The 25413-nt window shown below is 44.8% G+C and overlaps 2 protein-coding genes across 2 annotated transcripts; both read left to right on the top strand.

Annotated features, from left to right (window-relative positions):
* Positions 1-2458: 2458 nt before the first annotated feature.
* On the top strand, positions 2459-4854 carry LOC132208058 (ferritin, middle subunit-like). The gene is made up of 4 exons (XM_059643805.1): positions 2459-2560; positions 3678-3824; positions 4356-4481; positions 4708-4854. The coding sequence occupies exons 1-4, from the start codon at positions 2459-2461 to the stop codon at positions 4852-4854; spliced, it is 522 nt and encodes a 173-aa protein (XP_059499788.1).
* A 9527-nt stretch (positions 4855-14381) lies between these two features.
* LOC132208059 (ferritin, heavy subunit-like) lies at positions 14382-16657 on the top strand. Its single transcript, XM_059643806.1, has 4 exons — positions 14382-14483; positions 15451-15597; positions 16171-16296; positions 16511-16657. Exons 1-4 carry the CDS (start codon positions 14382-14384, stop codon positions 16655-16657), a joined length of 522 nt encoding a protein of 173 aa, XP_059499789.1.
* Positions 16658-25413: the final 8756 nt, after the last annotated feature.

The following is a 25413-nucleotide window of genomic DNA, read 5'->3' as shown; positions in this document are numbered from 1 at the left end:
GGTAGAGAGGAAAGAACCCATTTCTTCTCAATGATCATCTCGGACTGTGCGTAGAATGGGATGACAATCTTCACATGAGAACTACATCATCCAGGATCATGTCAAAAACAGTTACTTTGTGGAAAGGACAACATTTGCACGCACAGATATTTACTGCACAAGGCTTGATGTTGCCAATCACTTTCCAATTTCAAGACATAAAAAAAAAAGTGAGTAATGCATTTTTGTCCAAGAAACACAGAAAGACAAAACAGGCTCGATGTTACAAATCTGATGTGAGTACAGGAGCTCAGAGGCTTTCGGTTTCAAGTATGCGATTATCTGAAAGTGGTCAGGCAGGATGAAGCTGTTATTAATGGAGATTGAGCCACCTATGTGAACCTTGTGTTTTCAAATTGAGGCATCGAGAATAAAAGCAATGAATTGATATTGCACCTGTACAAATCATTGGTTAGACCACATTTCCATTATGTACTCAGTTCTGGGCATGGCATTCAAGGCACGACATGAAAAACCTCAAAAGAGTTCAAAGGAGATTTATTAGAATGACCCCAGGAATGAGGAATTTTAGATACACAGAAAGATGAAGGAAAATGGGCTAAATCTCCTTACAGGTGACCTTGTTGACATGATCAAAACTATGAACAATTTTGATAGAGTAAAAAGGATATTCTGATTTCAGCAGTTGACTTGTCAGTGACGAGGGGTCACAGTTTGTCAGTAGGGGAGATCAGAGTGAAATGGGAAGAAACCTCTTTGCTCAGAAAGTTGTTCGGATTTGGAATGTGCTGCCTGGAAGAGTGACGGAGGTCGATTCCATGGGTGGTTTCAAAACAAGAGTTGGATATGTCCTTGGAAGTGACGAATTTAGAGAGGGACAGAGATAGGGCTGGAAAGTGGGACTAATCAGGTAGCTCTTTCAGAAGCTAATACAGGAACGGTGGGCTGAACGGCCTCCTGTTGTGAAGAACGCTCTGAATTTCCACCCAGGAAATTCTGAGAGTTTGGGGACGGGGTTTGAATTCCACCTGTACAAGGCACCTTTAATGTGGGAAAGCTGTTACACATCAGCAGAGACATGGTCCTTTACACAAGGTAGACCCAGTTCCACTGGCAAAGAAATGTTGACTGGGGATCCCCCCACTGCTGGCCAACACCCACTGTCACAGCCAACGATCGCACACACCTATCTTCCACCTGGATGGCCGCTGGGGACTGGTTTTGCATTGCACCTTATCAGGAGCCTCCCCTCGATCGTACCGTCCAGGGTGGCCCTGCCAGGAGGTGAAATCCTCTTCAGGTATCCCTCTCAGAACCAACAGAATACTCGAGGCTTTCCATCACTGCGAGGTGACAATCCACAGGCAGGAGCTGGAGGCAGGGAGATTCTGCTCAGGTACAGACCCGCCACAGAATCGGAGAATTGTTATGGCACAGCAGGAGGCCATTCGGTTCTTTGTGCCTGTACCTGTTCTGGTTGTTTTCTAAATCTGCCTGTAGAGATGATTTAAGAGCTCTGGATCTGGTAGGAACTTGTACCAAGGCCTCCTGGTCCACAGCTAGGGACATTACCCCTAAACCACAAGACCCTAGCTGCGCTGGTTGCAGAAACATAGGATCATAGAAAAGAAATGTTGAGTCGGCCATTCATCCCTTCCAGCCGGCTCTGCCATTCCATGTGATTGTGGCTGATTCCATAACTCGGCACCATATTCTCACCCTCTCTGCAATCCCCTTTGATCCAGCCCTCAAAGCTCTCCCCAGTTCCTGTTTTGGCTTCAATCGTTTTCTGTGGCAGAGAATTCCACAGGTTCCACCACTTCGCCCCCCGAGGTGAAGAGATTTCTCCTCACCTCAGTCCTAAACGTATCCTTAGATTGCAAACCCTGGTCCTGGCCTCCCCCATAATCAGGAACATCCTTCCTGTCTTTTCCACAGCAGACACTGTTATAATTTTTCTATGACCCAGAGACAATTTCCCACCCTTCTTTCCCAAATCCCAGCACAACAAGCTGAGAAACTGATGCCCCTCTTCCTCATTGAATCCCTCGTGCAGTTGCTCACAACCACCTTAATTTTTAAAAAATGTGTAACTTTTTTGAAACCAAATTGACTTCTTTTAGAAAAGAACCAAATGATCTATGACCTGATTGAGTGCTGCAGAAGGTTTGAGATGCCGAATGGCCTCCTGCTGTTCCAATCACAGAATAACCATCCAGACCTGGCTCTCATCTCCACCTCTGATCAGCTCTGCTTAACACACCCTCCCCCTCTCTCTCATTGGTGCCTGTATGCAGGGGTGGTTCCTGATTGGCTAGCAGCAACTGTCAGTCATCATCAGTTCTGCCTCTCTCTGTGTGACTGCAGGATGGTCCCAGGACTATAAATACAAGAGCCTGTGGGAGAGAGAGACTTAGTTCTAGAGTTTTCTTGCTGCTTGTGAGCAGGAATAGTGAAGATGGTTTCCCAAGTGTGTCAGAACTACCACAAGGACTGTGAGGATGCTGTTAACAAGCAGATCAACCTGGAGCTCTATTCCTCCTATGTTTACCTCTCCATGGTGAGCTTTGTGGAATTGAAGCCTGTGCTATGATAGTGTTGACCTGTTTGGTTTTTATGCTGAGTTAATGAATTAGCTGTATCATGTATTATTTGCTGTGGCCCTTCCCCTGTTGCAATCTAGTGCAGGCCTTAACACTGACTCTCTGTTCAAAACCTGACCATTGTCTTCATGTCCAACTGCCTCCTGGATGTGGATGCCCAGCTTGCTGTCTCTGGACAATGTAACCCTTGGTGATTTTTCATCTAACTCTGGAGGGATGATGTGGTCTTTGTCAATAACTAAATTTTAAAATTGGTTGCATTCCTTTTCTCAACAAAAGCTTTCCCTGGTGGAAACTTTTCCTGACACAAATATACTCCTTTTTGTTTAAAACCTTGCCCCATTCACCAGACTGTCTTGTGCTCAAGATGTAAAGTTCCCTGAACTAAAAGAACAGCAGCTGCTGGACACTAAACACCAACGGAAAAGCTCTAAACATCTGGTTGAAAACCAAGCTCTGGGTCCACTGACCCTTTCTCAAGTGGCTTTGAGCTATGCAATGTGAGGAAAGAGGCACACTTTCACACGATGTAGGTGCTTTTTTTTTTCTCTCTCTAACAAAGCAGTTAGAATTCTGTGGAGTGGATGGTAGGACACTGGGGTTATTCAGGTGGGTGATGGTGATAATGAGGCTGCTGACTGAGCTTTCTGGCTGTGTTCATGAACACATGTCCCTTCATTCAGTTGGACAGGGGCCTAACTGGTCTCCACCTCCTGAACCATAGTGTTTCTAACCTGCAGAGCAGGGATGTCTAATGGCTATAGACAGCTGTCCCCTTCAGCAGGCACCATGCCACATGTACTGTCTCTCTTTCTCGCTCACACAGGCCAGGGATTGCATTTGCTTTTTGTCCTTGATTTCCAGAAAGCTGGTGAAATATCTGCACAAAGGCTGCTTTAGTATCTGTTGTTTGGGTTATAATCCATGGAAGGTGACTTCCTGCTTTGCCTGTTTTTTTACCACTTAAATGTGGAATCAAGATGGTGCCCAGGTTATTTCCTGAGTGAGGAGTGTCATTCACGAATTTCAGACAGTTTCCTTTTAACCTCTCTCCCTCCCTCCCTCCCTCCACAGTTCTCTTACTTTGACCGGGATGATGTTGCCCTGCATCACTTTGCTGAGTTCTTCAAGGAGCAGTCCCATGAGGAACGGGAACACGCTGAGAAACTGATGGCATTCCAGAATAAACGTGGAGGTCGAGTCCTCCTGCAGGACATTAAGGTTGGATTCTGAAGCCTTCTGTTTGTGTAGCTCTTTGTGAGCAGCTACAATCGACTGGTATCTCCCTCTATTTAGCTTTAGCATTGAACAAATACTGTATGAAGGGGAGGTTGTTCTGCAAAATAGGCTTCCTTTAGGTGACAGGAAATAATCATCAATTGAGACTCACCAGAATAGTGAGTAGATATCAATGTGAATGACTCTCCTTTAGACAGACTGAGGGAACAAAAGCTGAGACAGGAAATTGTTGCAGTGTGGAAAGTAGCAGTGTCCAGCCTTTCAGAATCTAGAAGATGTTTCTAACACCACAATCGTGAAGCCTATTCTCTGCATGTGAATTGAGAATCGACATGAACAGTAGAATGTGTTTAGAAAATTTCTTATTCCCTCAGTACAAAATCTAGTTGTCTTGAACAAATTCAAGTTTGTTTGTAGTACCTCCTACAATGATGAGGGATAACTAACCGATGTAGACTAATGATACAACTGCCTGCTGAACTCTGCTTTCTGTTCCCACTTCCCTCCCTCCAGAAGCCAGAGCAGGATGAGTGGGGCAATGGTCTGGAGGCAATGCAGAGAGCTCTGCAGATGGAGAAGGATGTGAACCAGAGTCTGCTGGATCTGCACAAACTGGCCTCTGGCCACATGGACCCTCATGTGAGTTTGTAAACTGTATTCTCTCTTCCTTGGAAGAAAGTGATGTGTTTGTGCACGCTCTCTTGGTTTAAAAATCCAATTACCTTCTCCCAGCCTCCTACCGGCTGGTAAAACCTTTCAAAGGCATCACCTAAGTGGACCTCCACATGGTGGTGATGGTCGCGTCTGTCATGGGAAGTCACTTTCAGACACCTTTTTGATCCTCTGGATTAATTTTGTCTTCCAGCTGTGTGACTTCCTGGAGAGGCACTACTTGGATGAGCAAGTGAAGATGATCAAGAAGCTGGGAGATCACATCACCAACCTGAAGAGACTGGGAGCCCCTGACAATGGCATGGGAGAGTACCTGTTTGACAGGCTCACACTCAGCTGAGTGAGGTCAATAATGTGTCTGTTGTACATGGTGACATAATGCTAGTAACTTGGTTGTGCTCTGAGCAAATTAAAATAGTGTTCACCATGGAACTGAGTACTTTGTATAATTTCACAGCTGCTTCTGGCTCTTGGTATTGCTGTTTGACACCTGATCATTAATTCCTTTTCTGTTCTGATTAACCTTTGATTCAATGCCTGCCCCAGTCGTCTGCTCCTTTTCTCTCGTTTGTAGGAATTAGGTGGGCAATCCTCGCAGTGGAAATTCCACAAGTGTTCAATTTGGGTTTTTGGCTAGTAAGCAGTGTTGTATTGACTTTTTTATTCCAAACCAGCTTCTAGTCAATATCTTCAGTGAAACCAGCCCCCTGTCTCAATGTTAGACACTGCCCTTGGCAATGTTCAAGTCTCTTTTGTAAATAAGCAGGGGCAGGAAATAGCAGGTTTGGGGAGCATCTGTGGAGAGAACTGTTCTCAGTCCCAGGACCCAAGATACAGTCACATCTCGTGACAGATGTTGCCAGACCTGTGAGGCTTTCCAGCAATTTTTTTGTCGCACTTCAAATCTAGCAATTTGAGCATACTTTCACTCTTTTGAACAGGAATATATAGTGGAACATCCAGCATCTAAGATGCACTGATCTTTAGCACTTTAGATAAGCAATTGTTTCCAGAGCTGGGAAATAGTTTACTCTCTTTTGCTGCAGTGGGGGAAGGAGTAAGGGCACTGCCTGATTGTAGGAGAATGGCAAAATTTGTTTTCTCGTGTATCAGTCTTTCTGCTTTTAGACAATGATCCTCATTATGTAATGCAGCAGTGCCCACCTTGGAGCCCCTGTGGTAGAACTTCTATCATTGCTCTGCAATGTAGAGATGCCAAAGGCTCAGGACACCTAGTAAAAATAAAGCTAGAATGCAAATGCCACTAGCAGAAAGCAGCAGTTTGTGTGCTTAGCAAGGAAATAAGCTCTCCTGATCTACGCTGACCGGCATGTACCTCCACCTGCAATGTGCTATGGCTGCCTAATTACTGGTGCTCAGGGGTGACAGTTTCCTTTTATTTAAAGGATGAGGATGTCTCTGAGCTGACACCATTTATTTATCCATTGCTCATTGTCCCCAAGGCCAGGTCAAAGTCACACACGTGGCTGTGGTTGCAGCGTCATACGCAGGCCAGGTAAGGATGGGTTTTTGACACTGAATATAATGCTCCTCATCAGCTTCTTAATTCTAGAACTCCAGAGAGTTGTCGCACAGAATTAGGAGATCATTCCACCACTCCAGAAACTTGATGGCCTCCAGCAGCCACTAGATGCATTCTTTGCACCACTGACACACACGGAGTACACTGTGTACTGCCTCCCAAAAGCTGGAGAAATCCACCAAAGCTCCTGAGAATACTTTCCAAAGCCCTAATTACTTGCCATGGGAGAAAGGCATCTGATACAGGGGAAAACCACCCCCTCTAAGTTCTCCATCAAGCTACCTGCCATCCTGAGTTGGAAACACAACACCCCATTCTCCAGTGTTGGTGGATCAGAATCCTGGAATTCCCTCACTAGGAACATTGTGGATCTGACTACAGCAATTAAAGAAGGAAAGCCACCCCATTCTCTCATGGTGGGTGTGATCTCCGAGCGGGTCAAATACCTCTGGCTGGGCCGCCTTTTGTGAAATTGTCAAGTTCTAGCTCAACTCCATCTCGAGTGCATGGTTCTAGTAGGTTCAATCCAAAGATGCTTATGCACAGAATTTCTGGAATGAACCTGGGCAGAAAGTTAATTGGCTACGATGATAATCGTTTTCCCAAGTCCCTCGATGTAGAAGTGGACGGGATGTCTGTGCTTGAAATTTACAAGTGGATTCATGGATTTGACAGGGTAGATAGAGAGATCCTGCTTCTTTTCAATTCACATCCAGGACTGAGAGGGGGGAATATGATTACATTCCTAGCAGTAGAAGTAAATCATCCATGATAAAGCAAAAAACAGCTGCTTTTTGGAAAGGATAATATGTGAATGAGCAGTTAGATATTTATTCGGTAAGATGTTGATGTTGCCAATCACTTTCCCATTGGAACATATGACCAAACAGGTAGATGAGAGTAAACCGGTTGATGTGGTGTATATGCATTTCGGCAAGGCGTTCGATTAGGCTCCCCACAGTAGGCTATTGTACAAAATGCGGAGGAATGGGATTGTGGGAGATATAGCAGTTTGGATCAAAAATTGGCTTGCTGAAAGAAGACAGGGTGGTGGTTGATGGGAAATGTTCATCCTGGAGACCGGTTACTCGCGGTGTACCGCAAGGGTCCGTGTTGGGTCCACTGCTGTTTGTCATTTTTATAAACGTAGAAGGATGGGTTAGTAAATTTGCAGATGACACTAAGGTCGGTGGAGATGTGGGTAGTGACGAAGAATGTTGTAGGTTACAGAGAGACGTGGATAAGTTGCAGAGCTGGGCTGAGAGGTGGCAAATGGAGGTTAATGCCGACAAGTGTGAGGTGATGCACTTTGGTAGGAGGAACCGGAAGGCAAAGTACTGTAAGATTCTTGGTAGTGTAGATGAGCAGCGAGATCTCGGTGACCATGTACACAGATCCTTGAAAGTTGCCACCCAGGTTGACAGGGTTGTTAAGAAGGCATACAGTGTTTTAGCTTTTATGAATACAGGGATCGTGTTCCGGAACCAAGAGGTTATGCTGCAGCTGTACAAAACTCTTGTGCGGCCGCACTTGTAGCATTGCGTACAGTTCTGGTCACCGCATTATAAGAAGGATGTGGAAGTTTTGGAAAGGGTGCAGAGGAGGTTTACTGGGATGTTGCCTGGTATGGAGGGAAAGTCTTACGAGCAAAGGCTGAGGGACTTGAGGCTGTTTTCGTTAGAGAAAAGAAGGTTGAGAGGTGACTTAATTGAGACATCTAAGATAATCAAACGGTTAGACAGGTTGGATAGGGAGAGCCTTTTTCCCAAGACGGAGACAGCGAGCACGAGGGGCATAGCTTTAAATTGAGGGGTGAAAGATATACGACAGATGTCAGAGGTAGTTTCTTTACTCAGAGAATAGCAAGGGTGTGGAACGTTTTGCCTGCAACGGTAGGAGATTCACCAACGTTAAGTACGTTTAAGTTGTCATTGGACAAGCATATGGACGTACATGGAATAGTGTAGGTTAGATGAGCTTCAGATCGGTATGACAGGTCGGCACAACGTCAAGGGCCGAAGGGCCTGTACTGTGCTGTCATGTTCTCTGTTCTATAACATAAAAGATGAATGCATTTAAGATTATTTTCATTAGAAGGGTGATGGGGTCTGGGGGGAACCTGACTGAGGTCAACAAAATCATGAGAACTATAGACAAGGTGAATAGCAAGAAGCTTTTTCCCAGAGTCGGGGATTCAATGACTCGGAGTCATGAGTTCAAAATAAGAGCAAAGTTTAGAGGGGATTTGGTTAGATTGCCTACAGTGTGGAAACAGGCCCTTTAAGCCAAAAATGTCCACACTGGCCCTTGAAGCATCCCACCAAAACCCCCCACACTTCTGAACGCTACGGGCAATTTATCATGTGGATGTGTGGCAAGCTCTTTACGCAGAGGTTGGAGGGTGCCTGGCACACTTTGCCTGTGGAGGTGGTAGACGAAGTCACGCAAGTGTCTTTTTAAGATGTATCAGGACAGGTACATGGATGGGCAGGGAGCAAAGGGATACTGACCCTAGAAAAGAGATGACAGACTTACACAGGATCTCGATCGGTGCAGGCTTGGAGGGCCGAAGGGCCTGTTCCTGTGCTGTGATTTTCTTTGTTCTTAAATGTGGAATCAAGATAGTGACCAGGTTAGTTTCTGATTGAGGAGTGCCATTGATTAACATCAGATATGTTTCCCTTTCCTGCCTTTCTCTTCCCCACGGTTCTCTTACTTTGACCGGGATGATGTTGCCCTGCGTCACTTTGCTGAGTTCTTCAAGGAGCAGTCCCATGAGGAGCGGGAACACACTGAGAACCTGATGGCTTTCCAGACTAAACGTGGGGGCCGAATCCTCCTGCAGGACATCAAGGTTAGATTCTGAAGCCTTCTGTTTGCAGCTTTTCGTGAAATACCACTCAATTGTGGCTCGCTCAATCTGTTTAGCTTCAGGACTGAGCAAATACTGTATGAATGGGGGGGTTGCTCACCACAATACGATTCCCTTCACTAAAAGGAAACACTTTTGCACTTGTGATTGAACAACAGTTGGCAATTGTGATAATCCAGTATTCTGGATGGTGAGCACATATCGGTGTCTAACGCTGCTTTGGACAACATGAGGTGTCAAAAGGGAAAACAGAAATCTTTCAGGTGCGGAAAGCATCAGTATGAAGCCTTTATACATCTCAAGATGTTTCTGATGCCTTGATATCACTCTAATCACAGCATAGCAGGATCTGTTTAGAAATGTCCCCTTCAAGAACAGTACCAAATACAGCAGGTGTTTCACCAAGGTCAAGTTGGCCTGTAGTACCTCCCCTACAATGATGCGGGATAACTAACTGATCAGATGTAGACTAATGATACAACTGCCTGCTGAGCTGTGCTTTCTGTTCCTGCTTCCCTCCCTCCAGAAGCCAGAGCAGGATGAGTGGGGCAATGGTCTGGAGGCAATGCAGAGAGCTCTGCAGATGGAGAAGGTTGTGAACCAGAGTCTGCTGGATCTGCACAAACTGGCCTCTGGCAACACAGACCCTCATGTGAGTGTGGTGTATTTAAATCTGGGTTTCTGAATAAAAACAGTGATCAGACACTTGGTCCTTTTTGTTAGCCACAAGATCTCATTTGACATTGTGGAGGGTTTTCTTGGGTTATACCAACATCCTCCTGTTTCTAAAACTGAGCACTTTCGAAAGTATTTGGCAATCTCCATGACATCACTTCACTGCTCGGTCTCCCAAGCTGCATTTGGTCAGATTTAACCAGTTCCCCTCTTTGTCTTCCAGCTGTGTGACTTCCTGGAGAGGCACTACCTGGATGAGCAAGTGAAGATGATCAAGAAGCTGGGAGATCACATCACCAACCTGAAGAGACTGGGAGCCCCTGACAATGGCATGGGAGAGTACCTGTTTGACAGGCTCACACTCAGCTGAATGGGGTCAATATCTATATCTGTTGTACAAGGTGACCTCATTCTACTAAATGACTAGTTGTGCTCTGAGCAAATTAAAATAGTGTTCACCATGGAACTGAGCACAGTGTGTAATTTTCATAGCTTCTGGTTCTTGGAGCTTTTTGTGTTTTAATGTCTGATCATCAATCCTTTGTTCTTTGTGACAAGCTTTTGATTCAATGCCTGCCCCAGTAACTTGATCAGTGTTTGATTCTGCTGTGTCTGGGGATTGAGTGGGCAATCCTTTTATTGGAAATTCCATAACTGGTAAGGTTGTTGACAGATAAATCAGCATTACTGACATGTACTCACAGGGACAAGTTTGCAGGACCAGCTTCTAATCAATACACTGACTGAAATCATTCCTTTGCCTAAAGGGTAGGCACTGATCTAATGCACTGCCCTTGGCCATGTGTTTGCATCTCTTTTAAATAAGGAGATTCTGGAAACCAGGAACACAACCTGCTGGGAAATCTCAGGTTGGGCAGCATTGGTAGGGAGAAGGGTTGAACAGAACCTGGACATGAGACACTCAATCATCTCTTGATTGACTTTGTTGCCTGACAGTGAGGTGTTTTCCAGCAATTTGTTGTAATGCCTCGATGTTAGTGATTTTAGTAGTTTGTAAAATTCCTCCTTACAAGACTAAGATACAATGCTTTTCCACAGTCTCTTTTTTTCTTTGACATAAGCAATTGCTCATGTCATTGTTCCCAGAGCTAGGGAATTAGTTTCTTCAGTATTTCCTTTATACATGTAGGAGAAGGACAAATCTACCTTCTCTTAGAATGCTAACGTCTAGGAACGGCCATGCGAATGAAGCGGTGCCCACCTCGTTCCCTGTGTGATAATTTCTATTATTACCCTGCAACGAAGAGGTGACAAATACTGAGGATGCCTGGTGGAAAATCAAGCTAAAATACAAATACCAGGTGCAGAATCGGCAGTTCCAATTTTTACGTTTATTAATCTTCAGCAGGAGAGCTGATCTGGCTGACCTGTGACTCCAAACAGTGCACTGTGGTGGCCTAATCACTATCAATCAGCCCTGAATTACAATGTGACTGGTTTGTGTAAGTGCTTTAACAGGATCAGGCTATCACTGACAGGCAGCATTTATTATCCATCTCTGATTACCCACCCAGCCCATGAGTAATTCAAATTAAACCCCTTTGCTCTGCCTGTGGCGTTACGCAAAGGCCCGATCAGGTAAGGATGGCAGTTTCTTACGAACAAGGACATTAGTGAACCAGAAGAGGCTTGTTTGGACCATCTCTTCTGGAAAGAGAATGATGTGCATGAAATTCTGTCAAGTCAGACAGTATCAGGATTACAGGTGTCAGTCTAACACTCCAGAATGTTGACAGCCTCCAGCAAACGAGCAGCCACTTTCGTCTATCCTTCCACCACTGACATACGCAGAGACTGCAATATATACCATCTACCAAATGCTGTAGGAATCCACCAAAGCTCCTCAGCCAACTTCTTAAAACCGTAACTACTTTCCATCGGACAAGGGCAGATGATATGTGGGAACACCACGTTCTACACCAAACCACCGATCAGCTGGTGTTGGAAACATCGCTCCCAGGTTCCCTCCCTAACAGCAGTATGGGTTTGATTACACCAAATGGGCAACAGTAATGCAAGAAGGCAAGGCACCACATTCTCTAAACTAATGTTGGCCCTGATCTCTGAGGGGTTCAAATACCTCTGGATGAAGAGGTTTTGGTGAAATGGTCAAGTTCCTGTTCAACCATAGCCGGAGTGCACAGTTCTGGCAGGTTCGACCCAAAGATGGTTATGCACAGAATTTCTGGAAGTAACCTGGACAGAGTGATGGTTAATTCATGATAACGGCTTGTCTAGTCCCTCTGTGTCGGAAGTTAAGGGATGGCTGTAATTGATAATTTTCAGAGGATTAATGGATTTGACAGGGTAGAGAGGAAAGAACCCATTTCTTCTCAATGATCATCTCGGACTGTGCGCAGAATGGGATGACAATCTTCACATTAGAATTACATCATCCAGGATAATATCAAAAACAATTTCTTTGTGGAAAGGACAATATCTGCACACACAGATATTTACTGCACAAGGTTTGATGTTGCCAATCACTTTCCAATTTCAACAAAAAAAAGTGAGTAATGCATTTTTGTCGAAGAAACACAAAGTCAAAACAGGCTCGATGTTACAAATCTGATGTGAGTACAGGAGCTCAGCGACTTTCAGTTTCAAGTATGTGATTATCTGAAAGTGGTCAGGCAGGATGAAGCTGTTATTAATGGAGATTGAGCCACTTTTGTGAACCTTGTGTTTTCAAATTGAGGCATCGAGTATAAAAGCAACGAATTGATGTTACACCTCTACAAATCATTGGTTAGACCACATTTCCATTATGTACTCAGTTCTGGGCGTGACATTCAAGGAAGGATGTGAAAAACCTCAAAAGTGTTCAAAGGTGATTTATTACGATGACCCCAGGAATGGGGAATTTTAGATACACGGAAAGATTAAGGAAAATGGGGGAAATCTCCTTGTAGGTGACCTTATTGACGTGATCAAAACTATGATCAATTTTGTCAGAGTAAAGCAGGATATTCTGATTTCAGCAGTTGACTTGTCAGTGACGAGGGGTCACAGTTTGTCAGTAGGGGAGATCAGAGTGAAATGGTTAGAAAACTCTTTGCTCAGAAAGTTGTTCGGATTTGGAATGTGCTGCCTGGGAGAGTGACGGAGGTCGATTCCATGGTTGGTTTCAGAACAAGAGTTGGATATGTCCTTGGAAGTGACGAATTTAGAGAGTGACAGAGATAGGGCTGGAAAGTGAGACTAATCAGGTAGCTCTTTCAGAAGCTATTACAGGAACGGTGGGCTGAACGGCCTCCTGTTGTGAAAAACGCTCTGAATTTCCACTCAGGAAATTCTGAGAGTTTGGGGACGGGGTTTGAATTCCACCTGTACAAGGCACCTTTAATGTGGGAAAGCTGTTACACGCCAGCAGAGACATGGTCCTTTACACAAGGTAGACCCAGTTCCACTGGCAAAGAAATGTTGACTGGGGATCCCCCCACTGCTGACCAACACCCACTGTCACAGCCAACGATCGCACACACCTATCTTCCACCTGGATGGCCGCTGGGGACTGGTTTTGCATTGCACTTTATCAGGACCCTCCCCTCGATCGTACCATCCTGGGTGGCCCTGCCAGGAGGTGAAATCCTCTTCACTTATCACTCTGAGAACCAACAGAACACTCGAGGCTTTCCATCACTGCGAGGTGACAATCCACAGGCAGGAGCTGGAGGCAGGGAGATTCTGCTCAGGTACAGACCCACCACAGAATCGGAGAATTGTTATGGCACAGCAGGAGGCCATTCGGTCCTTTGTGCCTGTACCTGTTCTGGTTGTTTTCTAAATCTGCCTGTAGAGATGATTTAAGATCTCTGGATCTGGTAGGAACTTGTACCAAGGCCTCCTGGTCCACAGCTAGGGACATGACCCCTTAACCACAAGACCCTGGCTGCGCTAGTTGCACAAACGTGGAATCATAGAAAATAAATGTTGAGTCGGCCATTCATCCCTTCCAGCCTGCTCTGCCATTCCATGTGATTGTGGCTGATTCCATAACTCAGCACCATATTCTCACCCTCTCTGCATTCCCTTTTGATCCAGCCCTCAAAGCTCTCCCCAATTCCTGTTTTGGCTTCAATCCTTTTCTGTGGCAGAGAATTCCACAGGATCCACCACCCCGCCCCCCGAGGTGAAGAGATTTCTCCTCACCTCAGTTCTAAATGTATCCTTAGACTGCAAACCCTGGTCCTGAACTCCCCCATAATCAGGAACATCCTTCCTGTCTTTTCCACAGCTGACACTGTTACAATTTTCTATGACCCAGAGACAATTTCCCAACTTTCTTTCCCAAATCCCAGCACAACAAGCTGAGAAACTGATGCCCCTCTTCCTCATTGAATCCCTCATGCAGTTGCTCACAACCACCTTAATTAAAAAAAATGTGAAAACTTTTCTCAAACCAAATTGACTTATTTTAAAAAAGAACCAAATGACCCATGACCTGAGTGAGTGGTGCAGAAGGTTTGAGATGCCGAATGGCCTCCTGCTGTTCCAATCACAGAATAACCATCCAGACCTGGCTCTCATCTCCACCTCTGATCAGCTCTGCTTAACACACCCACCCCCTCTCTCTCATTGGTGCCTGTATGCATGGGTGGTTCCTGATTGGCCAGCAGCAACTGTCAGTCATCATCAGTTCTGCCTCTCTCTGTGTGACTGCAGGATGGTCCCAGGACTATAAATACAAGAGCCTGTGGGAGAGAGAGACTTAGTTCTAGAGTTTTCTTGGTGCTTGTGAGCAGGAATAGTGAAGATGGTTTCCCGAGTGTGTCAGAACTACCACAAGGACTGTGAGGATGCTGTTAACAAGCAGATCAACCTGGAGCTCTATTCCTCCTATGTTTACCTCTCCCTGGTGAGCTTTGTGGAATTGAAGCCTGTGCTATGATAGTGTTGACCTGTTTGGTTTTTATGCTGGGTTAATGAATTAGCTGTAACATGTATTATTTTCTGTGGCCCTTCCCCTGTTGCAATCTAGTGCAGGTCTTATCACTGACTCTCTGTTCAAAACTTGACCACTGTCTTCATGTCCAACTGGCTCCTGGATGTGGATGCCCAGCTTGCTGTCTCTGGACAATGTAACCCTTGGTGATTTTTTTCATCTAACTCTGGAGGGATGATCTGGTCTTGGTCAATAATTAATTTTTGTAAAACTTTGGTTGTATTCCTTTTCTCAACAAAAGCTTTTCCTGACACAAATATACTCCTTTTTTAAAACCTTGCCCTATTCACCGGACTGTCTTGTGCTCAAGATGTCAAGTTCCCTGAACTAAAAGAACAGCTGCTGCTAGACATTAAACACTAACAAAAATAGCTAGAAAAGCTCTACAGAGCTGGAAGAAATCCAAGCTCTGGGTCCATTGACCCTTTCTCAGAAGTGGCTTTGAGCTATGCAATGTGAGGAAAGGGGCACATTTTCAGACTATGTATGTGTTTTTTTTTCTTTCTCTCTAACAAAGCAGTTAAAATTCTGTGGAGTGGGTGGTAGGACACTGCGGTTATTCAGGTGGGTGATAGTGATAATGAGACTGCTGACTGAGCTTTCTGGTTGTGTTAATGAACACATGTCCCTTCATTCAGTTGGACAGGGGCCGAACTGGTCTCCACCTCCTGAACAATAGTGTTTCTAACCTGCAGAGCAGGGATGTCTAATGGCTCTAGACAGCTCTCCCCTTCATCATCCATGGAAGGTGACTTCCTGCTTTGTCTGTTTTTTTAACCACTTAAATGTGGAATCCAGATGGTGCCCAGGTTAGTTCCAGAGTGAGGAGTGTCATTCATGAATTTCAGACAGTTTCCTTTTAGCCTCTCTCTCCCCACAGTTCTCTTACTTTGACCGGGATGATGTTGCCCTGCATCACTTTGCTGAGTTCTTCAAGGAGCAGTCCCATGAGGAACGGGAACACGCTGAGAAACTGATGGCATTCCAGAATAAACGTGGAGGTCGAGTCATCCTGCAGGACATCAAGGTTAGATTCTGAAGCCTTCTGTTTGCAGCTTTTTGTGAGCAGCTACAATCGACTGGTATCTCCATCTATTTAGCTTTAGCCTTGAACAAATACTGTGTGAAGGGGAGGGTGTTCACCAAAATAGGATTCCTTTAGGTTGAAAGGAAATACTCTGCACTTATGAGGGCAATTGAGAGGAACCAGAATAGTGAGTAGATATCAATGTGAATGACTCTCCTTCAGACAGAATGAGGTAACAAAAGCTAAGACAGGAAATTGTTGCACTGTGGAAAGTAGCAGTGTCCAGCCTTTCTGAATCTGGAAGATGTTTCTAACACCACAATAGTGAAGCCAGGAACTACTTCCATTGGTACCTATTCTCTACATGTGAATTCTGAGAATCTACATTAACAGTAGAATGTGTTTAGAAAATTTGTTATTCCCTCAGTACAAAATCTAGTTGTTGTCTTCAAATTCAAGTTGGTTTGCAGTACCTCCCCTACAATGATGAGGGATAACTAACTGATCAGATGTAGACTAATGATACAACTGCCTGCTGAACTGTGCTTTCTGTTCCTGCTTCCCTCCCTCCAGAAGCCAGAGCAGGATGAGTGGGGCAGTGGTCTGGAGGCAATGCAGAGAGCTCTGCAGATGGAGAAGGATGTGAACCAGAGTCTGCTGGATCTGCACAAACTCGCCTCTGGCCACACTGACCCTCATGTGAGTTTGTAAACTTTCTTCTTGGAAGAAAGTGGTGTGTTTGTGCACTCTCTGGGTAAAAATCCAATTACCTTCTCGCAGCCTCCTGCAGGCTGGTAAAACAAACTTACAAATGCATCACCTCAGTGGACCTCCACCTGGTTGTGATGGTCACATCTGTCATGGGGGTCACTTTCAGACACTTTTGATCCTCTGGATTAATTTTCTCTTCCAGCTGTGTGACTTCCTGGAGAGGCAATACTTGGATGAGCAAGTGAAGATGATCAAGAAGCTGGGAGATCACATCACCAACCTGAAGAGACTGGGAGCCCCTGACAATGGCATGGGAGAGTACCTGTTTGACAGGCTCACACTCGGCTGAATGGGGTCAATAATGTGTATGTTGTACATGGTGACATAATGCTAGTAACTTGGTTGTGCTCTGAGCAAATTAAAATAGTGTTCACCATGCAACTGAGTACTTTGCATAATTTCACAGCTGCTTCTGGCTCTTGGTATTGCTGTTTGACACCTGATCATGTAAGTGTTTTTCTGTTCTGATTAACCTTTGATTCAATGCCTGCCCCACTGGCTTGCTCCTTTTCTCTTGTTTGTAGGAATTAGGTGGGCAATCCTTGTAGTGGAAATTCCACAAGTGTTCAGTTTGGGTTTTTTTGGCGAGTAAGCAGTGTTGTATTGACTTCTTTATTCCAAACCAGCTTCTGGTCAATATCTTCAGTGAAACCAGCCCCCTGTCTCAATGTTAGACACTGCCCTTGCAAATGTTTAGGTCTCTTTTGTAAATAAGCAGGGGCAGGAAATAGCAAGTTTGGGGAGCATCTGTGGAGAGAAAACTGTTCAGTCCCAGGACCCAAGCTTTCCAGCAATTTTGTTGTCGCACTTCAAATCTAATGATTTGAGCATACATTCACTCTTTTTGGAACAGGAATATATATAGCAGAACATCCAGCATTTCAGATGCACTGATCTTTAGCATTTAGATAAGCAATTGTGTCCAGATGTGGGAAATTGGTTTCTCTCTTTTGCTGCGGTGGTGGAAGGAGTGAGGGCAGTGGCTGTTTGTAGGAGAATGGCAAAGTTTGTTTTCTTGTGTATCAGTCTCTCTCTGCTTCTAGACAATGATCCTGATTAGGTAATGAAGCAGTCCCCACCTTCGAGCCCCTGTGGTAGAACTTCTATCACTTCTCTGCAGTCTAAGGACGCCAAATGCTCATGACACCAGGAGAAAATAAAGCTCGAACCCAAATGCCACTGGCAGAAAGCAGCAGTTCCTATTCTTAGCAAGGAAATAAGCTCTCCTGATGTAGATTGACTGACTGGAATGTACCTACACCTGCAGAGCACTCTGGCTGCCTAATTACTGATGCTCAGGGGTGACAGATTCCTTTAGAAAAAGGATGAGGATGTCTCTGAGCTGACACCATTTATCCATTTCCGATTGCCCCCTGCCAAAGCCAGGTCAGAGTGTCACGCTTTGCTGTGGTTGCAGTGTCATATGCAGGCCAGACTAAGTAAGGATGCATTTTTGACACTGAATTTAATGCTACTCATCAGTTTCTTAATTCTAGAACTCCAGAGAGTTGTTGCACAGAATTAGAAGATCAGTCCACCACTCCAGAAATGTGATGGCCTCCCGCTCCCACCAGCCACGAGATTCATTCTTTGCACCACTGACACACAGAGTACACTGTGTACTGCCTCCCAAAAGCTGCAGAAATCCACCATCGCTCCTGAGACAATACTTTCCATAGCCCTAATTACGTGCCATGGGAGAAAAGCATCTGATACAGGGGAACACCACCCCCTCTAACTACTCCACCAAGCGACATGCCATCCTGAGTTGGAAACGTGACCCGCCATGCTCCAGGGTCGGTGGATCAGAATCCTGGAATTCCCTCACTCGGAACATTATGGATCTGACGACAGCAAATAGGCAACAGCAATTCAAGAAGGAAAGCCACCACATTCTCTCATGGTGAGCCTGATCTCAGACCGGGTCCAATACCTCAGGATGGGCCTTCTTTTGTGAAATTGTCAAGTCCTAGTTCAACCCCATCTGGAGTGCACTGTTCCAGTAGGTTCAATCCAAAGATGCTTATGCACAGAATTTCTGGAATGAACCTGGGCAGAAAGTTAATTGGCTACGATGATAATAGTTTTCCCAAGTCTCTCGGTGTAGAAGTGGAAGGGATGTCTGTGCTTGAAATTTACAAGTGGATTCATGGATTTGATAGGGTAGATAGAGAGATCCTGCTTCTTTTCAATTCCATTCCAGGACCGAGAGTGGGGAATATGATTACATTCCTAGTAGTAGAAGTAAATCATCCATGATAAAGCAAAAAACAGCTGCTTTTTGGAAAGGATAATATGTGAATGAGCAGTTAGATATTTATTCGGTAAGATATTGATGTTGCCAATCACTTTCCCATTGCAACATATGACCAAACAGGTAGATGAGAGAAAACCGGTTGATGTGGTGTATATGGATTTCGGCAAGGCTTTCGATTAGGCTATTGTACAAAATACGGAGGAATGGGATTGTGGGAGATATAGCAGTTTGGATCAGAAATTGGCTTGCTGAAAGAAGACAGCGTGGTGGTTGATGGGAAATGTTCATCCTAGAGACCGGTTACTCGCGGTGTACCGCAAGGGTCGGTGCTGGGTCCACTGCTGTTTGTCATTTTTATAAACGTAGAAGGATGGGTTAGTAAATTTGCAGACGACACGAAGGTCGGTGGAGATGTGGATAGTGACGAAGAATGTTGTAGGTTACAGAGAGACGTAGATAAGTTGCAGAGCTGGGCTGAGAGGTGGCAAACGGAGGTTAATGCGGACAAGTGTGAGGTGTTGTACTTTGGTAGGAGGAACCGGAAGGCAAAGTACTGTAAGATTCTTGGGAGTGTAGATGAGCAGAGAGATCTCGGTGACCATGTACACAGATCCTTGAAAGTTGCCACCCAGGTTGACAGGGTTGTTAAGAAGGCATACAGTGTTTTAGCTTTTATGAATCCAGGGATCATGTTCCGGAACCAAGAGGTTATGCTGCAGCTGTACAAAACTCTTGTGCGGCCGCACTTGGAGCATTGCGTACAATTCTGGTCACCGCGTTATAAGAAGGATGTGGAAGTTTTGGAAAGGGTGCAGAGGAGGTTTACTAGGATGTTGCCTGGTATGGAGGGAAAGTCTTACGAGGAAAGGCTGAGGGACTTGAGGCTGTTCTCGTTAGAGAGAAGAAGGTTGAGAGGTGACTTAATTGAGACATATAAGATAATCAAAGGGTTAGACAGGTTGGATAGGGAGAGCCTTTTCCCTAGGACGGAAACGGCGAGCACGAGGGGGCATAGCTTTAAATTGAGGGGTGAAAGATATAGGACAGATGTCAGAGGTAGTTGCTTTACTCAGAGAATAGTAAGGGTATGGAACGCTTTGCCTACAACGGTCGTAGATTCACCAACTTTCAGTACATTTCAGTCGTCATTGGACAAGCATATGGACGTACGTGGAATAGTGTTGGTTAGATGAGCTTCAGATCGGTATGACAGGTCGGCACAACGTCAGGGCCGAAGGGCCTGTACTGTGCTGTAATGTTCTATGTTCTATAACATAAAAGATTAATGCATTTTGGTTGAGAAACATAGAAAGACAAAACAGGCTCGATGTTACAAATCTGAGGTGAGTACGGGAGCAGAGGGACTTTGGGTTTCAAGTATGTTATTATCTGAAAGTGGCCGAGCGGGACTAACCTGCTATGAAGAAGGCTTTTGTGAAATAGATTTCAAATAGATGCGGAGAGTATAAAAGCGAGGAATAGATGTTACACCTCCACAAATCATGGGTTAGACCACATTTGCAGTACTGTGTTCAGTTCTGGGCATGGTATTTAAGGAAGGACATTAAAGCCCTCGACAGAGTTCAAAGGGCATTTACGAGAATGACACCAGGAATGAGGGATTTTAGATACAAGGAAAGATGAAGGAAATTGAGATAAATCTCCTTGAAGCATAGTTGATTAAGAGGTGTCCCCGTTGAAGTGACAAAAATAATGAACATTCTGGCAGGGTAAAGGAGGATATCCTGTTTTCACCAGTTGATACGGCAGTGATGAGGGGTCACAATTTGTCAGTAAGGGAGCTCTGAGATGAGGACAAACCTCTCTATTCAGAAGGTTGTTAGGATTTGGAATCTGATGCCTGGGAGAGTGGCGGAGGTAGATCCCATAGGTGGCTTCAAAACAAGAGCTGGATATATACTTGGGAGTGACGAATATAGAGGGTATAGGGCTGGAGAGGGGGACTAGGTGGGTAGCTCTTTCGGAAGCCGATACGGACATGATGGGCTGAATGGCCTCTGTCGTTAAAAATCCTCTGAATGTCCACCCAGGAACTTTTGTAAATTTTGGGTTTGTATTCCTCTCAGTCTTAAATGTCCAACCCAGTCCTCTTACATCAGGATACCCTGATCCTGGACTCCCCCATCATTGGGAACATCCTTCCTGTCCTTGCCCCGTCTGATCCTGTCACAGTTTTCTATGACCCAGAGCCAATTTGCCACCTTTCTGTCTCATATCCCAGCACAACAGGCTGAGAAGCTGACACCTCTTCTTCATTGACTTCCTCGTGCAGTTTGTCACAACCACCTTAATTTAGAAACAAAATGTTAAAGCTTTTTTCAATTGCCAGTCATCATCAGTTCTGCCCTTCTCTGTGTCAGTGCGGGATGGCCCCCAGGAGTATAAATACAGAGCTTGTCGGGGAGCAACTCAGTTCTAGGGTGGTCTTGGTTTTAATGAACAAGGCTAGTGATGATGGCCTCCCAAGTGTGTCAGAATTACCACAAGGACTGTGAGGATGCTGTGAACAAACAGATCAACCTGGAGCTTTATTCCTCCTATGTTTACCTCTCCATGGTGAGACTTGTGATCTTGAATGGTCTATTTCAGTGTTAGGGCTGTGATATGATTGTACTGAGCCTTTAAGTGGCTTCTTGCTCAATGATTTAGTACTACCATATATCGTGTCTGTTGTCCTTCCTGGAATGAATCCTGTGAGTGCTCTTAATACTAATTCTGTAGCAATTTTAAGCTTGTCTTGTGTTGGAGCTGGCTCTTGTCTAGGAGTCCCCAGTATGTTGTAATTCTGGGCAGAGCACATTTTTGGTGCTGAGGGATGGCCTGGTTCTGCTTCTTAATTCAACTCCTCCTTCCATGTTGATATCAATGGCCCATTTATATTTGAAATCATTTACATCCTTGTGGAAGCCTGCATCAGTCCAAATCTAACTTTTTATATCTTGTCCTTTTAATGAAGCCTTTTTTTTAATAAGCATCCTAACTGTGATTAACTACTGGAAATAAAAGACTAAAATGAGCTGCTGGAAAAGCTTAGTGGGTCTGGTAGGATCTGTGGTGAGAAATCAGTTCCTGTTTTTGGTCCAGTGACCTTTCCTTCATGGTTTTTAGTTGCTAATTATGAGGAGCAGACTTTTTCCACTCCCAAGATGGATTATCTGGAACAAAAATCAGTCACTGTCTCTTGTGCAGATGAGGTGTTAGGACAGTGGGGCTAAATCAGATGAGTGATGTTGGTAATGTGAGGAGCTCAGATTTCAGCTTCTCTTGGTCAACATGCACATGCCCCTTCGTTCTGTTGGACAATGCCCTGATTGGCTTCCAGCACTGGGTAATAGTGTTTCTGACCTGCAGTGCAGGGATGTCTAATGCCTGTTGCCAGCTGTGACCGTCACCGTGCACTGTCTCACCAAGTCACCGACCAGCGGTTGTAGCGGGTGCTACTTAATCTTTATTTCTAGATGTTTGAACAAATATCTGTCTAGTTTAGTTTATGGATGACCATAAATGTAAATACCTGTCTTCTTACTGTCCATCTAACTTCCATTTCGTGAGCAAAACCAAGCTGAATTGAGTGAAATTTACTTCCCATTTTGTCTGTTTGCAGTTCTCTCTCTTTGACCAGGATGATGTTGCCCTCCATCACTTTGCTGAGTTCTTCAAGGAGCAGTCCCATGAGGAGCGGGAACACGCTGAGAAACTGATGGCATTCCAGAATAAACGTGGAGGCTGAGTCCTCCCGAGGACATCAAGGTTGGATTCTGAGAATGTCTGTCTGTTTGCAGCTTTTTGAGCAGCTACAATCGACTGGTATCTCCATCTATTTAGCTTCAGGATTGATCAAATACTATGTCAAGGGCAAGTTGTTCACCAAAACAGGATTTGTTTAGGGAAAAGGGAAATACTTTGCATTTGTGACTCAATAGCAGAAGGCAATTCAGATGATCCAGGCTACTGGATGGTGAGCACATGTCCCTGTATGTGACTCTATATGGACAAGGTGAGGTAACAAAAGGTAAGGCTGAGAACTTGCAGCTACAAAAAGCAGCAGCATCCAACCTCACTACATCCAGAAGAGGTTTGTAATGCCTTGGGACCATTCTGGTCACTACATCAAACAGTAAAGCAAGGGATTACTTCCATTGCGACTGATTCTAGATACGACTTCTTTCAGAATTCACAGTAACAGTGGGATATGTTAACATTTCTTTATTCTCAGACCAGCATAAAATCTAGAGGGTTTTTGTATCCAAGTAAAATTTTTTGTCTGAATGTAACCCCTGGAAATGATGAGGGATAACTAACTGATCAGATGTAGACTAATGATACAACTGCCTGCTGAGCTGTGCTTTCTGTTCCTGCTTCCCTCGCTTCAGAAGCCAGAGCAGGATGAGTGGGGCAATGGTCTGGAGGTGATGCAGAGAGCTCTGCAGATGGAGAAGGATGTGAACCAGAGTCTGCTGGATCTGCACAAACTTGCCTCTGACCACATAGACCCTCATGTGAGGTTTTATCCCTTTCCTGGAAGAAAGTGATCTGTTTGTGTACTTCCAGGGTGGGGAATCCAATTATTTTTCTATCTGCCTCCTGCAGGATGTTTAAACAAAACCTTGTGAAGGCATCACTTGCATGCCCCTCCCCCATAGTGAGGTGATGGTCACTTCTGTCATGGGAGGTCACTGACATTTTTTGATCCTTGTTGGATTAATTTTGTCTTCCAGCTGTGATTTCATGGAGAGGCACTACTTGGATAAGCAAGTGAAGATGATCAAGAAGCTGGGAGATCACATCACCAACCTGAAGAGACTGGGAGCCCCTGACAATGGCATGGGAGAGTACATGTTTGACAGGCTGCCACTCCGTTGAATGGGGTCAATATCTATATCTGTTGTACATGGTGACCTCATTCTACTAAATGACTAGTTGTTCTCTGAGCAAATTAAAAGAGTGTTCACCATGGAACTGAGTACAGTGTGTAATTTTCATAGCTTCTGGTTCTTGGAGGTTTTTTGTGTTTTAACATCTGGTAATCAAATCCATTTTCTGTTCTTTCTTGCAACCTTTGATTCAATGCCTGCCCCAGTAATTTGCTCGGTGTTTGCTTCTGCTGAGAGTCTGTAGGGATTGAGTGGGCAATCTTGTCCTTGGAAATGCCACAACTGGCAAATATCTGCATTGCAGACAATGCCAGAACAAAATCTGTCCTCAGCTTTCCCAGGACAATTTTTCAGGACCAGCTTCGGCTCAAAACCATGACTGAAATCTGTCCTGTGCCTAAACATTAGGCATTGCCAAGGCCTGTCCATTCATTCAATCTTCAGCATTTTTGGAAAAACCAAGCTGACACTGGAAACCAGGAACAAAAGCTGCTGGGAAATCTCAGGTTTGGTAGTGAGAAGTGTTGAACAGAACCGGGACACGAGACACGTGTTTATCTCTTGACTGATTTTGTTGCCAGGCCATGAGGTGTTTTGCACCTACTTGTTCTCTTGCTTAAATCTTACTGACTTTAATAGGTCACAAAATTCCTCATTACAAGGATATAAAGTTGACCAATCGTGCAAGGTACACCTGCTTTTCTGCAATTGCTTACCATTTACATGTTTCCTGAGCTAGAGAATTGTTTCTCTAGTATGTCCTTTCCATTCAGTAGAATGAAAGCTCTGCTTTCTCCCTGACAATGCTAATGACTATGGCCTCTATTAGGCAATGAAGCAGTGCCCACCTTCTAAAGCATCTGCTGTAACTCCTGTCCTTGCTCTGCAATGCAAAGGTGACAAATGCTGAGGACACCTGATGACAATAAAGCAAAAACCAAAATACCACTTGCAGAAGTCAGTAGTTCCAATTTCCTTTACATTTAATTGTGAAGAAAATCAGCTTTCTGATGTAATCTGGCCTCCATGTGGCTCCACACACGCTGCATTGGGTCTAGCTCATTGCTGTCAATCACAATCAGTCACTGGTTTCTAATGGGTGACCACTGACAATTCCTTGACAGGATAAGGATGTCACTGACCAGGCAGCATTTATCCTCTGTCTGAACTGCCCATGGGCCCATTAGTCAACTACAGTGCTTTAGGCTTGGTGTCATATACTGGCCAGACCAGGTAAGGATGGCAGTTTGGCAGTTCCCTTCCCTGAATGACTTCAGTGAAAAGGATATTTTATTCAGACTAGGAATTGCATGCTCATTTTTAGGTTCATAATGCCCAAAGAGAGTTTTTCAGACAGAATCAGGACAATGGGCCTCAGTCCCACACTCCAGAAGCTTAACAGTTGCCAGCTCAGAGCAGCCACGAGATTCACTCCTTCCACCACTGACACACAGGGACTGCAATGTGTACTATCACCAAATGTTGTAGAAATCCACCAAAGCTCCCTAGACAACACCTTCCAAAGCCCCCATTACTTGCCATGGGACAAGGGCAGCAAATACATGGAACACAACCGCCTCTAAGTTCTACACCAAGCCATTCACCATCCTGAGTTGGAAACATGGTCCCATTCCCCTAGTGTGCTGGATCAGAATCCTGGAATTCCCTCCCTAACAGCATTGGGGATCTGCCTACACCAAATGGGCAACAGCAATTCAAGAACGCAAGCCACCACATTCTCTCATCTAATGTTAGGCCTGATCTCCGAGGGTTTCAACTACCTCTGGCTGATGGTTCTTTTGTGAAATTGTCAAGTTCTAGCTCAACCACAGCTGGAGTGCTCAGTTCTAACAGCTTCGACCCAAAGATGGTTATGCACAGAATTTCTGGAAT

This window comes from Stegostoma tigrinum, unplaced genomic scaffold (genome assembly GCF_030684315.1).
Source record: "Stegostoma tigrinum isolate sSteTig4 unplaced genomic scaffold, sSteTig4.hap1 scaffold_275, whole genome shotgun sequence".
In the NCBI taxonomy this organism is placed as follows: Eukaryota; Metazoa; Chordata; class Chondrichthyes; order Orectolobiformes; family Stegostomatidae; genus Stegostoma; species Stegostoma tigrinum.
This window is presented reverse-complemented; position numbering and strand designations above follow the sequence as displayed.